This window comes from Lithobates pipiens, unplaced genomic scaffold (assembly GCF_037356315.1).
Source record: "Lithobates pipiens isolate NorthernLeopardFrog02 unplaced genomic scaffold, aLitPip1_a1.2 Scaffold_16, whole genome shotgun sequence".
Taxonomy (NCBI): domain Eukaryota; kingdom Metazoa; phylum Chordata; class Amphibia; order Anura; family Ranidae; genus Lithobates; species Lithobates pipiens.
The window spans coordinates 362523646-362539203 of NW_027507748.1; the positions used below are offsets into that span (position 1 = coordinate 362523646).

The window sequence follows — 15558 nt, forward strand, 5'->3', positions numbered from 1 at the left end:
AGCCCATCCGAGTACCCGTCTCAGCCCATCCGAGTACCCGTCTCAGCCCATCCGAGTACCCGTCTCAGCCCATCCGAGTACCCGTCTCAGCCCATCCGAGTACCCGTCTCAGCCCATCCGAGTACCCGTCTCAGCCCATCCGAGTACCCGTCTCAGCCCATCCGAGTACCCGTCTCAGCCCATCCGAGTACCCGTCTCAGCCCATCCGAGTACCCGTCTCAGCCCATCCGAGTACCCGAGTACCTGTCCCAGCCCATCTGAGTTCCCGAGTACCTGTCCCAGCCCATCTGAGTACCTTTCCTAGCCCATCTGAGTACCCGAGTACCTGTCCCAGCCCATCTGAGTACCTGTCACATCCCATCTAAGTACCTGTTCCAGCCCATCTGAGTAACTGAGTACCCGAGTACCTGTCACATCCCATCTGAGTACCCAAGTACCTGTCACAGCCCATATGAGTACCCGAGTACCTGTCACAGTTCATCTAATTACCCGAATGCCTGTCACCAGCCCGGAGTACCTGAGTAGCTGTCACCAGCCCGTTGGAGTAACAAAGTACCTGTCACCAGCCCGTTGGAGTAACAGAGCACCTGTCACCAGCCCGTCGGAGTAACAGAGCACCTGTCACCAGCCCGTCAGAGTACCAGAGTACCCATTTGCAGCCCATGCCTCATAGAATACACATTGGGGTGTTGGTTTTCCAAAATGGGGTCATTTTGTGGGTAATTTCACTGTCCTGGTGCTCCAGGACCTTCAAAAGTGTGATAGGTAGGAATGAAATGAGATGTGTCATTTATGCTCCTAGAACGCCTGAAGGTACCACTTCCATGTTGGACCTCTGTATATGGCCAGGCTGTGTAAAAGTCTCACACATGTGGTATCGCAATACTTAGGAGGAATAGCAGAATGTGTTTTGGGGTGTAATGTTTGCTATATACATGCTATGTGTTAGAAATATCTTAAAAAAATGGACAACTTTGTGTAAAGAAAAAAAATAAATAAAAAAGGATTTAAATTTTCTTTCCATGTTTTCTGAAGACTTGTGCAAAAAAAAAAAAAACTGGGCGACACAGTGGTGTAGTGATTAGCACTCTCACCTAGCAGTAAGAAGGGGCGCTGGTTCAAATCCCAACCACGACACTACCTGCCTGGAGTTTGCATGTTCTCCCTGTGCCTGCGTGGGTTTCCTCCGGGTACTTCGGTTTCCTCCCACAATCCAAAGACATGCAGATAGGTTAATTGGCTTCTGTATAAAATTGGCCCTGGTATAGGACTGGGGACCTTGGATTGTGGGCTCCTTGAGGGTAGGGATGTGTGATGTGAGTGTGCAATGTACAGGGATAGGGGCGATTGTAGACACTCAGGTTGAACTGGATGGACTGGTGTCTTTATTCAACCTTACTAACTATGAGACTATAAGACTCATAATGCTTCATAGAATATACTTTGGGGTGTTTGTTTTCCAAAATGGGGTCATTTCGTGGGTAAATCCATTGTCCTGGTGCTCCAGGACCTTCACAAATGTAATAGGTCGTTAGGAAATTAGAGGTGTCATTTATGCTCCTAGAACACCTGACGGCACTCCCTGCATGTTGGGTCTCTGTATGTGGACACGCTGTGTAAAAGTCACACACATGTGGTATCGCCATACTCAGGATGAGTAGCAGAATGTATTTTAGGGTGTATATTTTTCTATGTACATGCTTTGAGTTAGAAATATCTTATAAACGGACCAGCTTGTGTAAAAAAAAAAAAAAAAAGTATTTTCTTTCCACGTTTTCCAAAGACTTGTGGAAAAAAAAATAACTGTTCAAAAGACTCATTATGCCTCATAGAATATACGTTGGGGTGTTTGCTTTCCAAAATGGGGTCATTGTGTGGGTAATTCTACTGTCCCGGTGCTCCAGGGCCTTCACAGATGTAATAGGTCTTTAGGAAATTAGAGGCGTCATTTATGCTCCTAGATCCCGACGGTGCTCCCTGCATTTTGGACTTCTCTGTGTGGCCAGCCTGTGTAATACCACACATGTGGTATCGCCATACTCGGGAAGAGTTGCAGAATGGAGTTTGGGGTGCAATTGGAAGTATGCATATGCTGTGTATGAGAAATAACTTGTTATGACGACAATTTTGTTAAGAAAAAAAAAAAATGACAACTTCAAAAAACTCACCATGCCTCTTACTAAAGACCTTGGACTGTCTACTTTTCAAAAAGGGGTCATTTGGGGGGTATTTGTACTTTCCTGACATTTCAGAGCCTCAAGAAATGAGATAGGCTGTCAGTGCATCAGGTGTGATCAATTTTCAATGATTTGCACCATAGCTTGTAGACTAACTTTCAAAGAGACTAAATAATATCCACTAATTTGGTTTATTTTTTAACAAAGATGTAGCTCTATAAATTTTGGCCCAAATTTATGAACAAAAATGACTTTTGCAAAATTTTATCATAGAAACTTTGAAAAAAAAAAAAAACGTCTTTTCAAAATTTTCACTCTTTTTTCATTTATGCCGCAATAAAAAAAAAAAAAACAAGTGGGGATTAAATACCACCAAAAGAAAGCTCTATTTGTATGAAAAAAAAAAAAAAAGATAAAAATTGTTTGGGTACAGTGTTGCATGACTGAGTAACTGGCATCCAAAGTGTAAGAGCGCTGAAAGCTAAAAATTGGTCTGGTAAGGAAGCTGTATAAATGGCCTGTATTGAAGTGGTTAATTTGAATTATATCTGATGAATCGGAACACAATAGTCTAAGTTGGTGAAGTAAAATTAGAGAGAAAAAAAACACACACACACACACACACACACACACACCAACAACCATAAAAAAACTTTCAGAAAAAAAATATATAATTGGCATGTGCATATGTCCCCCTTTGTTATGGCCCATAAAAAGCTCTGGTGGAACCAATTACCTTCAGAAGTCACATAATTAGTGAAATGATGTCCACCTGTGTGCAATCTAAGTGTCACATGATCTGTCATTAGATATACACTCCTTTTTGAAAGGCCCCAGAGGCTGCAACACCTAAGCAAGAGGCACCACTAACCAATCAGTGCCATGAAGACCAAGGCACCCTAAACAAGTAAGGGACGCTGTTGTTGAGACGTACAAGTCAGGGTTAGGTTAAAGAAAAAAAAAAAAAAAAAGAAAAAAAAAAAAATTCAAATCTTTGATGACCCCCTAGGAGCACCATCAAATCTATCATTACCAAATGGAAAGAACATGGCACAACAACAAACCTGCCAAGAGACAGCCAAACACCAAAGATCATGGACCGGGCAAAGAGGGCATTAATCAGACGCAGCACAGAGACCTAAAAGGTAACCCTGGAAGAGCTGCATAGTTCCACAGCAGAGACTGGAGTATCTGAACATAGGAAGACAAAAAGCCGTACGATCCATAGAGTTGGGCTTTATGGCAGAGTGGCCAGAAGAAAGCCATTACTTTCAGCAAAAAAAAAAAAAAGGCATGTTCTGAGTTTGCGAAAAGGCACGAGGAAGAGACTCCCAAAACGTATGAAGGAAGGTGCTCTGGTCTGATGAGACTAAAATTTTTTGGCCAAATAAAACACTATATCTGGCGCAAATCCAACACATCACCCAAAAACCACCATCCCCACAGTGAAACATGGTGGTGGCAACATCATGCTGTAGGGATGTTTTTCAGCAATCGGGACTGGGAAACTGGTCAGAGTTGATGGAAAGATGGATGGTGCTAAATACAGGGATATTCTTCAGCAAAATCTGTACCGCTCTGTGTGATTTGAGCCTAGGACCCCAAACACACTGCTAAAGCAACACTTGAGTGGTTTAAGGTGAAAACACAAATGTGTTGGAATGGCCTAGTCAAAGCCCAGACTTCAATCCAATAAAAAAAAAAAAAAAAAATCTGTGATCAGAGCTAAAGATTGCTGTTCACAAGCTCAAACCATCCAACTTGAAGGAGCGGCTATCACAGGTCCAAGTCGCTTTGGCTGAGTCTCTACGAGCTTGCTCCTTGCAAAACTGCTCCAGCTACTTCAAGTTGGATGGTTTGAGCTTGTGAGCAGCAAGTGTTGCTTTAGCAGTGTGTTTGGGGTCATTTCTTCAGTGTTGTCACACGAAAAGATAAAATATTTACAAAAATGCGAGGGGTGTAAATCACTTCTGTGATGGTGTGTGTGTATATTTTATATATATATATATATATATATATATATATATATATATATATATATATATATATATAATACACACACACACACACACAATCACAGAAGTGATTACAACCCTCACCTTTTTGTAAATATTTAATACATTTTCATGCGACACTGAAGAAATAATACTTTGCTACAATGAAAAGTAGTGAGTGTACAGCTTGTATAACAGTGTAAATTTGCTGTCCCCTCAAAATAACTCACACAGCCATTAATGTGTAAACCGCTGGCAACAAAAGTGAGTACACCCCCAAGTGAAAATGTCCAAATTGGGCCCAAAGTGTCAATATATTGTGTGGCCACCATTATTTTCCAGGTCATCCTCAAATGGAAGGTATTTTCCAGCACTGCCTTAACCCTCTTGGGCATGGAGTTGACCAGAGCTTCACAGGTTGCCACTGGAGTCCTCTTCCACTCCTTCATGACGACATCACGAAGCTGGTGGATGTTGGAGTCCTCCATGACGACCTCCGTGATGTCATCATGGAGGAGTGGAAGAGGAGTCCAGTGGCAACATGTGAAGCTCTGGTCAACTCCATGCCCAAGAGGGTTAAGGCAGTTCTGGAAAAATACCTTCCATTTGAGGATGACCCATAGATGCTCAATAGGGTTTAGGTCTGGAGACATGCTTGGCCAGTCCATCACCTTTACCCTCAGCTTCTTTAGCAAAGCAGTGGTCACCTTGGAGGTATGTTTGGGGTAGTTATGTTGCAATACTGCACTGCAGCCAAGTCTCCGAAGGGAGGGATCGTGCTTTGCTTCAGTATGTCACAGTACATGTTGGCATTCATGGTTCCCTCAATGAACTGTAGCTCCCCAGTGCCGGCAGCACTCATGCAGCCCCAGACCATGACACTTCCACCGCCATGCTTGACTGTAGGCAAGACACACTTGTCTTTGTACTGCTCACCTAGTTGCCACCACATACACTCGATGCGATCACTTCACAGAGGCAGAATGGGGATCTCCCTATGTAAAAAAGGCAGATCCCCATTCTGACAGGGGAGAACATGGAGAGCATCTTCCTAGTATACACCAATTGGATTAGACATACTACACTATACCCATTTACTTTTCTCAAGATCTTTCTCAACTTTTTGAGTGAAGCACTACAAGGGAGCCACAACCAGAGAGGACGTTATTGAAACAGTTTTGTCTATTAAACTTGGAAAAGAATTAGTAACTTTTTGAAGAACACTTTATAAGTTGGGACTTTAAAAACTTTTAAGATTTCCAATAGTGGGACTTTGTGTTTAGGATTGCTGAAAGTGAGCGCTGACTTTATTTGCATGCAGAATATAGAAAGAATGACCTGTTCTTGAACCTCTGTCGATCGTAAAATCAGCTGTTGTGCTGTTCCATACGGCACATGCGCTGGTCGTCCCAGGCACTTAGATAGTGGGCACCTCGACAGAACAGAAGACCATGATCCCTGGTGAAAGAATCATTGGCTCCTGTGCTATGGTTTCATTTTTGGATATTTCCCTTTTTAGATTTGTACCAGTGTTTGTACAAGGTTTGTCTATTCCAGAAAATACAATTTTACCTTGATCCCAATCATGAAAGCCCTTAAAATGTTTTGATACATTATGGTTTTTATATGATCTTTACAATGTTAACATGTTCTGCTGTCCACATGGACTTTAAAATACATATCTGCAGAGGCCCAGCACTTTTATATTCGAGGATTATTAGAAAGGCCATAAACTATAAAACTGCCATCATGCAGGGTGTTATCCTTAGGGCTGTTTCACACCAGCCACTGCTGGCAGAGAATTTCAGAAAATATGAATGATAACGCAAAGACATCTTTCACTCATAGTTACCGTTTGGCTGAAGCCATTTATTATCAATCAACTGTGTTTACTCTTTAAATCATAATCACAACAGAAACTACCCAAATGAGCCTGAACAAAAGTTTACATACCCTGGTGATTTTGGCCTGATAACATGCACACAAGTGAACACAAAGAGGTTTGAATGGCTATTAAAAAGGTAACCACCCTCACCTGATTGTGTGTATATATAAAATGTCAATGGGGTAGTTTCTGTTGTCATTAAGATTTAAAAGTAGTAAACACAGTTGACTGATAATAAATGGCTTCAGCCCAACACTAATCATGAGTGAAATTCTCTGCCAGGGTATGTAAACTTATGAACACAACTGTGTGTAAAAATACACATCCAATAAAAAAAAAAAAAAAAAAAAAACCCACACATTTATGCATAAATTTAGGCCATGTACCCGGCTACATTTTTGGTTTAAAAAAAATAAAAAATCCAATAAGTGTATATTGATTGGCACAGAAGTTATAGCCTCTACAAACTATGGGATATATACTGGAATTTTTTTATTTTATTTATTGCTATATACTAGTAATGGTGGCGATCAGTGACTTAAAGCATGACTGTGATATTTCCAGACAATCTGACACTTTCTGGAAACCAGTGACACCAATAGTGATCTGCTTTGCTCCCCGCTGACAGGATGGGGACATAGCCTCTCCTCGACAATCAGCGGGTGCCAGCGGACATCCGTTGGCTGGCACAGAACGGCCACCCTGTAGCAGTAAATCTGCTATAGGGCGGTCGGCAAGTGGTTAAATAGTTTGCACCATATTTTGTTTTCATAAGCTTCCATTTACAAAGAAAAAGTAAAATGAAAAAACACATTAGACAACTTGTAGAATGTGTAAAATATTTATTGAACACGTTTCATGAGATCAAGGAATTTCCTAGCACTTATTGATTTACACTTCGATCACCTCTGTCTCGACACCTCCTTTAGGTCACTGCGTCTCACAGAAGCAGTAAACAAACTGAGTTAAAAATAAGTTACAATTGACAAGCACTTGCTGTTCTGACCCATGTAAGTACTATTCTATCATAAGTGGGAAGAAAGGGAGTTTAGGCACAACATTCCCACTTTCAGAAGTACAAGGGAGAAAAGTATTTTAACCTCACTGGGCAAAGTCTCTGTAGAAAATGCAGCCAGACAGGACTAGACAACATGAAATTTGGTGATGTTTTACATACATGTATGCATCACTCCCTTGATCTTTTTATTTTTTAAGCAGCAACACAAAATTTTCAAGTTCATGAGGTTCTTAAACAGTGATAGCATATTGCAACTCTCTTGCTTGCACATAATACGCAATCCCAAAATTCAGGACTGTGTAATTTATTGGATTATGTGGATGAAGCACAATTGAATTGCGCATTGTTGAGTGTACGTGAAACTGCCCTGATTAATGCAGGTTGGGATTATGTAAGAGGAATTGCTTTGAAATACAATACATCTCTTCACAGCAGCTTGCCCTAACAATGCATAATAGATTTTCAATAAAGCAAATTAACTCGTACACGTTTCCTTCTCTGCAATTTAATTATGACTCATTAGCTTGGATTCAGATTGGCAACTTCTGCTGCCCAACGGCAAGCAATACACCTTGCAAGCCAGGTTACAGAGAGTACACTTTCTACACTTACTATAGTTCAGCCGGGAGAATCAATGGAGATGGGAGGAAAGGGATAACAAAAAAAACAAAAAAATTGCACGTAACAGAAAAAGCCCAATGAAAGCAGCACCGATTGCTGCCGGAATAAAAGCAGCAGTCTAACAGATGCAGTGCAAAATACGGCTGCAGGATTCTAAATCACAGACACATCTATGTTTTGGCATCAGCCTTGTATTTTATGGCATTTATACCAGAAAGTATCGTTTTGGAAGGAACAGGGGAGATTAGAAGATTTCATTTTGTTTTAAGTGATTTTTGGATGGTTAGCTGCCACAAAAACCACAAAGAGGGATTTTGGCTTAAGGCTAAGAGGCAGTGTTCAAACAAAGTGTCATTACAACTAGCTATGGCAGCAAAGAGATGTGATAAGCCCTGAGCAGTACAGATGTTCAGTCACACAACCTGTCCTGCAGACCTCACTTTAGATCGTTTACCAGCGAGAAAAAGTATAGTTACTTTGGAGCCTGCATGAAATTTTCTTTAATTTGGGGGGGGGGGGGGGGTCCTCTACATTTATTATCATCCTCCTGCCCCTGAGCTGCAGGAATTTAAAAAACACTATTATTGTCAACTTCACATTCATTTGGTCCAATCAACTGCACCAGTATCCTTTTACTGCACTTCAATATAGGGATTTGTGTACATGATTTCAATGCCATATCTTCACAGATGCTCTCTGCTGTCCCGTGTAATATTCAATACTTGAGCAGAGATACTTTTTATATACTCGAGCATTTTTCTCCCCTGCACGCTGATGTCAACGTTAGTTACATATATGAATGTAGCAATTCTATAATCCGTCCATTTACCAAATGAAGTAGGAGGAAAACAAAACTTGAAGTTGCTTTTTTTTTTTTTCTTTTTTTTTGGTGAACGTGGCACCTACTGCAGTTGCTTTTGAAAGGACGGAGGTGAGAGACCAGTCTTCCGTTTTAGGATCATACAACTCATCTTGATCCATTGCCCATGGTCACAAAGGCCTGGTTTAAACCACTGTGTTCAAATCCATGTTATTGCATACAGCAGTGTCCGTTGGTTTCCTTGAATCGCAGACGCATCTTGGGCTTGTACTTCTCCAGGTACATCAATTGTTTGGCGTTAAATGCTCCTCTCCGCTTTCTAAAATAAAAATGTTTTCCATACTTAAACCCCTTACAGCAATCTCATTAAAAGTTAAAGCATTTTTTTTTACATTTTAAACAGTTTTGTTTTCATCATTTATATAAAAAAAAAAAAAAAAAATAAACAAACACTTTATTTTACAAGCACACATTACATGGCATTTCCATGGCCAGCATTACTCGCTCACCTATGGGCTGCTTCTAACCATTCCAATCCCCATTAGGTACTGGGGAGATGGGCATGTTGATTCCAAATATAACTCCATTCTACATGTGCAATTTGATCTCCTGCTGTCCAGGCCTATTCACAATAGATAAGAATAACCTACTCAAGTTATTCAAAGCCTAGCAGTAATTCAGCTCAGTAAAGAGCTGCAAAAACTTCAACTGTATATATACAGCGAGTAAAATAATTTAACACGTCACCAATTTTCTGGGTAAATTTCTCAAGGTACTATTGACATGACAATTTTCACCACGTGTCGGTAACAACCCATGCAATCCATACAACAAAGACATTAAAGTGGAAGTAAACTCCCCCATCGTTTTCAGCCAAGGAAGCTGCCATCTTTTTCCTCTGTTTAATCCTCAACTGCTATGGTGCTGCACATGTGATTCGTTATGACACCAGCCATTGGATGGTTTGATAGTTTGGCTGAGAGCACAGCCAATGTGCAGTTAGCATTCCCGGCATGCCTTTTTTTTTTTTTAACTGTTTAAATCGATGGGTTTACTTCCACTTTAAAACAAAGTTCAGAACTTAAGTTATGCGTAATAAAATGGAATGACACAAGGGGAAAAAAAAAAAAAAAAAAAGTATTGAACACCCGAAGAAAAGGGAGGTGCAAAAAAGGCATGGTAAGCCAAGACACCAGCTGAAATCTATCAGAAATTAGAAAGCAATCCTGCCCCTTGTCAGTGCAAATTAATATCAGCTGGTTCAGTCTGAACTGATGGCCTATAAAAAGGTGTCATTACCAAGGTGTCACAAAAATCATCTCATAAGTAAAAGCAAAGAGCTCTCTCAAGACCTTCACAACCTTATTGTCGCAAAATATACTGATGGCATTGGTCACAGAAGAATTTCTAAACTTCTGAATGATCCAGTGAGCACTGTTGGGGCCATAATCCAGAAGAGGAAAGAACATCGTTTCATCATAAACCAACCACGACCAGGTGCTCCCTTGGTAAGATTTGACAGGGGAGTGAAAAGAATCAGAAGAGTTGCTCAAGAGCCAAGGACCACTTGTGGAGAGCTTCAAAAAAGACATGGAATTAGCAGGTACAACTGTTTCAAAGAAAACAATAAGTAATGGACTCAACCGTCATGGTCTGTATGTATGCTCACCACGCAAGACTTAATTGCTGAAGAAAAGGCATGTTGAAGCTCATTTAAAGTTTGCTGCGCAACATTTAGACAAGCCTGCAAAATACTAGAATATAGTCTGGTCACTTGAGACCAAAATTGAACTCTTTGGATTCCATAATACACACCATGTTTTTAGGTCAAATGGCACTGCACATCACCCCACAAACATCCATACCAACAGTGAAGTTTGGAGGTAGGAACATCATGGCGTGGGGCTGTTTATCAGCATACGGTACTGGCAAACTTCATGTGGTTGAAGGAAGAATGAATGGAAAACTGTACCAAGACATTCTTGATAAAAAACGTCTGCTGCCATCTACCAGGACAAAAATCATCTCATGAAATGAAGGTGGACATTTCAGCAAAACAATGATGCCAAACACAAAGCCAAGGAAACTCAATTGGTATCAATTAAAGAAAATAAAGCTGCTAGAATGGCCTAGCTAATCGCCTGACTTGAATCAACCAGAAAATCTATGGGAAAAAACTAAAAGGAAGATCAGAGGTCCTGTGTGTCTTTTGATCAGTTTCCCCAAATTCAGCCAAAAATTCAGGCTAAAAAAAAGCAGACCTGAAATGGTGAATAGAGCCATACTGGACCCCTGCTGTGAGCCGCATGCAGCAATAGTGTGAACCCAGTCTTAAGATATTCTGTTTGTGTGGAAGAATGGGCCAAAATCACACCTGAGCAATGCATGCGACTCATTTCTCCATATAGGAGGCATCTTGAATCTGGGATCACCAACAAAAGATTTTGTACAAAGTATTAAATACATTTCAGTTAGCGTGCTCAATACTTTTCCCCACTTTTTCCCCTGCGTCATTCCATTTTATTACACATAACTTAATTGTTTTGGTTTCTTTGAATGTATGGCTTGCATATTTAATGTCAATGACACCTTTAGAACTAGATTTACTTAGAAAAATGGCGATATCTTCCATACTTATATTATCAGCTGCAAAAATATACATTCCCTTTAACTAGTAAAAAAAATAATTTAGAATTTGTAGTAAATGCTTTCGGGCTGCATCAACTCTTTTTCATTTCTCTTAGGCGGATGACACATGGGCAACTTTGCCGCTAGGAATCCTAATACTGACAATTTATCAAAATCAACAGCGGCAGGGTCACCAAGAGGAGACCTGTTTTGTACCCAAGGAATCGCTCCCTCGGTAGCTGAGGATTTGAGACAATTTGTTGCTGGTGACAGAATTGCTGTGTGTCATCAAGGAAGTGGATGTAGGTTTTTGACTAAATGTGTTATTTTACATTTTTAGGAACCAAATAGTACCGCCCCCAGGAAAGATACACTGTCCCGCTGATATGCAGGATTAGGGGTGTCGGCAAGGGATATCACTCATCCAATAATGTAAATTATTAAAGCAGGAAAACCACTCGCCTGACCCGATCCTAGTTGATGCACGTATGTGACAGCCTCAGCCAGCGCTGCTCTGTGGAGTAGTGCTGGTTGAGGCTGCCACATATACATGCACAACCACTTCCATACCGCGTGAGCTCCACCACTCCTCTCCTACATGTAAAAAAATCTTTTTTTTTTAGCAAAAAATTAACTCAGAACCCCCAAACATTTTTCTGTTAATCAGAGACCCTAGGGAAAAAAAGTTGGTCATTGAAACTTTAAGTCACATATTATCGAACATAATTTTTTTTTATGGGGGGGGGGGGGGGGGGGGGAACAAACAAACAAAAAAAAAAAAACGCTTTGAAAAAGAAAACCAGTAAAGTTAACCCATTTTTCTATAATGTGAGATGTTAAGCCAAGTAAATAGATACCCTCACGCTTTAAAATTTCGCACACTCGTAGAATGGCGCCAAACTTTAGTACTTAATCTCCATAGGCAATGCTTCAAAATTGTTTACAGGTTATTTGTTTAGAATTACAGAGGAGGTCTTGGGCTAGAATTGCTCTCGCTCCAATGTTCATGGTGATGGCTCACTTGTGGTTTAATTGTCGTTTACATACACGGATGCAACCTAGGTATGCGTTTGCATGAAACTCTTCTTGGCGCTTTATTTTTAAACTTTCCCTTTAAAAAAAAAATAAAAAAAATTGTTCACTTTTATTCCTATTACAAAAGGAATATAAACATACTTTGTAATAGGAATAGTGCATGACAGGTCCTCTTTATGGAGAGATGTGGGGTCAATAAGACCCCACATGTCTCCACCAGTCCCCTCCCGCTGGCTGTAAGAATGATCAAGCGGCTGAGCAGCCGCTATGATTGTTCTTACGGTGCAGGGAATCGCCGGCTGAAAAAAATAACTGAATGATACCTGCAGCTGCAGGAATCATTCAGGTATCCCCACTGAAAGCCCAGGACATCATGTGACTTTTGCAGTATTGAAGTGGTTAAACTAGGACAGGGTCGGGCAAGCGGCAGTTTTCCTGCTATAATCATTTCACGTTATTAAGGTTACTGATCTTTCATAACATTTTTTCATAACTTGCATGAAATCAAGCTCACAAATGAATATTTAATACAGGGTGCTCCCATTACATTTCACAAAGCACACTGGCCTTTTTATTATAAATTAACATAGTCCAACAGTGCCTGCTCACTGTTGGCTGTCTTTCTTTAACTGAAAGAAAAACTAACGCGGGACATTACAAGCGGAAGGGGTATCCCGCCTGATAAAATGGTCATCCATGAGTCATGACCAGCACCTTTTTATTAAAAGGAGGGAAAAAAGAATATTCATCGACTAGAATATTAAATGAGATGTCTATGTGGAGGCTGGTCAATGTTCCATATTTAATGCACATTAAAATGTTCGCTTTCATTGGGCTGACAGCTGTTGACATCAATGCGTATAAGACAGTGCAAGTGTGATGAAATTTTAATATACAATGAAAGAAATCTTGCATCTTCAGCATTAATATTTGTTATAACACATAAATCCACTAAACAGCAATACTTTGAATTTCAGAAAACATTAATGAAGGTTATCACTATCTCTTAGCTTGATTGCCTGCTAAAATTAGTGGAGAAAATAAAAAACAAAATGTTCAGCCTAAAGCAAAGTGCACAGCTGGAATGTATACATTTTTGAACAGCTTACCTGCAAAGGGCAAGCCCCCTCCCTTTGTGATACACACACACAGTCACACTGGCCAGGAATATGAAGCCATTCACTCCTAGTTTTTAGCTTTTGCAGACTACTGTGTCACCAGCCTGCACAGCGGACAGTATCAGTAGTACCTGGCATTCTTGTTTTCCTTTCAGATGTAATTTATGACGAAACGCACATAGGGTGGGGCATACGATCTAACCTCCCTACGCATGCGCATTGTACGGTGGACTATGATAAGCTTTATGTCTTCTTCTTTGCAAGTACATTATGTTTATAATAAATTAGGATTCATTTTATGACCTTACACTATGTATGGTCTTTTTCTTTAATGAGATACATATAATCTGAGCAGTTCTGGGCGTGAATGGTGATAACGTGGGGCTAATTCCCTTACTGGCTACCATCTGTTTAATATTATGAAGATTACAAGCTCTTTCATAATAAGGGTTCTCTGGATTGGATAAGAAGTGTATTTTTAGTGGTGGCAGTGAAGAAGTGCCCCTGATGGCAATTCACTGGGTGGTGGAGAATTTAAGTTGTTATTACACAGTATATAATTTTATTGGAATTTTGCATAATATTTCACGATCAGTGTAGTGGACTTAAGCTGGCCATACATGGATCGAAATTCAGCCGGCTCAACAGGGACAGGCCAAATATTGATTCGTGTATGGGCAGTATAATTGTACCCAAAAATCAATTAACTTTGGATACAACCAGCCTGTTTGATTTTTTTTTTTTTACAAGCGATTACTGCTGCTGACTATAGCCGGCAGCAGTAACCCTCCTGTCTTGCTGCCAGGGAAGGCAGGATACTCCCTCACCGACGGAATACAATAGCGCTATGGGAGGCTTCCCTCATCAACACTGACTAACGCTGGAAATCTTGCAATTTTCTTTCCTTCCAGAAAATCAAATCACCTATTTACTGCCTTAAACTTGTACTGAGATTGTCACCAGACAAACCAAAAAAATCCAGCACTAAATCGCAGGACTTCCTCAAACAGGACTAAGACAGGCAATGGTTTCAGCGATGCAGCCCTCCTCGGATTGGGAAGTCCTTCCAAGCACTGACAAAAATATACACAAGAGGGCACAAACGCCTAGTGCATTACCACAAAAAAAAAAAAAACACATTTATTGAAAAACACACAATACAGTGTTATACTCACAAAGTGGGAATAAAATCAAGCATGCCATATACAACACTCCAACTGGTGACTATGGACATACAATGGAAAATAAAGCGTTTTGGGGGACAGACCCCCCTGCCTCCTTATACTGAGATGCCGTTTAGATTTTGCACCTATTTTTTTGCAGTCCATTCACGGTTTGTGTATTATATTCACTATTCTTAGAGAGTGCAATCTTTGTGGGTACTAGTGGAAGCAGCCATCTTGACAGAAATTATTGATTTCTGTTTTATATCTCATTTGATGTTTTGTTGATGATATTAGCACAGAGTTCACTAAGGTTTAATAATGTCATGACTACTTGTCTAATAAGTGGCCTGGAGGCAGTGATGTGACACAGGAAGCTGCAAACTAAACCAGTATATTGGGGTATCACCTATGCAGTGTGGCAAGGGCACACAACTCACAAAGCTGGATTACCAGAATTATAAATGGTGTGACAGGTAAAGCTAGTACTTGCTGGCTTATGGAGAACAAAACTCTAAATTAAAGTAATTTAGCAGTTTTTCAGCAAACAAAGTTTTAATATATTTGCTGTGCCATACGTGACACAGGTACACTTCTTCCTGAGAGCAGTTTATTTCTTGATTCTGCAAGGTGTTAAGAAAAACGGTTTACCAATCCGTTTGAGCAGCCTTGTTTACCAGGCATGGAGGTCTCATGAGGTAAAGGCAGAGAGAGCGCGCGCAAGAGACAAGGAGGGAGGGGGGGAGAAGAGATGTAGGTAATTAGCTCACTTACTCCCTGATAAACTGCACGGCGTCCTCGTACTTCATCCCACATTCAATCAGCGCTAGAGCAACCAGCACAGGGGCCCTGGAAGAAAAAGACAGCACAGAGATTAGTAGAGTATGCATTTCTCAGACTCGATCCTTGGGGCTCCCTGGAAGCACAGACACCAGGAAAAGATTATTAATTGGATTAGAACACAGTTAGCTTTACATCTTCGCACATCTATTGCAAAAGCTGCCTGCGATGCAACGTTGAATAACGAAGCTTCTTAAAAACAAGATCTGGTGTCAAATACTTCAACAACCTTCAGGCATTAGTGCAGTAAAAGGTTACA

The 15558-nt window shown here is 40.5% G+C and overlaps 1 protein-coding gene across 3 annotated transcripts in view; it reads right to left on the bottom strand.

Moving 5' to 3' along the window:
* Positions 1–6878: 6878 nt before the first annotated feature.
* PTP4A2 (protein tyrosine phosphatase 4A2) overlaps positions 6879–15558 on the bottom strand; it is a 68848-nt gene continuing 60168 nt past the window's right edge. For all 3 annotated transcript variants that reach the window (XM_077481970.1, XM_077481971.1, XM_077481972.1), the window contains exons 5-6: positions 15234–15308; positions 6879–8834 (exon numbers count right to left, since the gene is read on the bottom strand). In XM_077481970.1, coding sequence (XP_077338096.1) covers positions 8726–8834; positions 15234–15308 — 184 coding nt within the window. In that variant the 3' untranslated portion in view covers positions 6879–8725. The remainder of the gene's footprint in view (positions 8835–15233; positions 15309–15558) is intronic.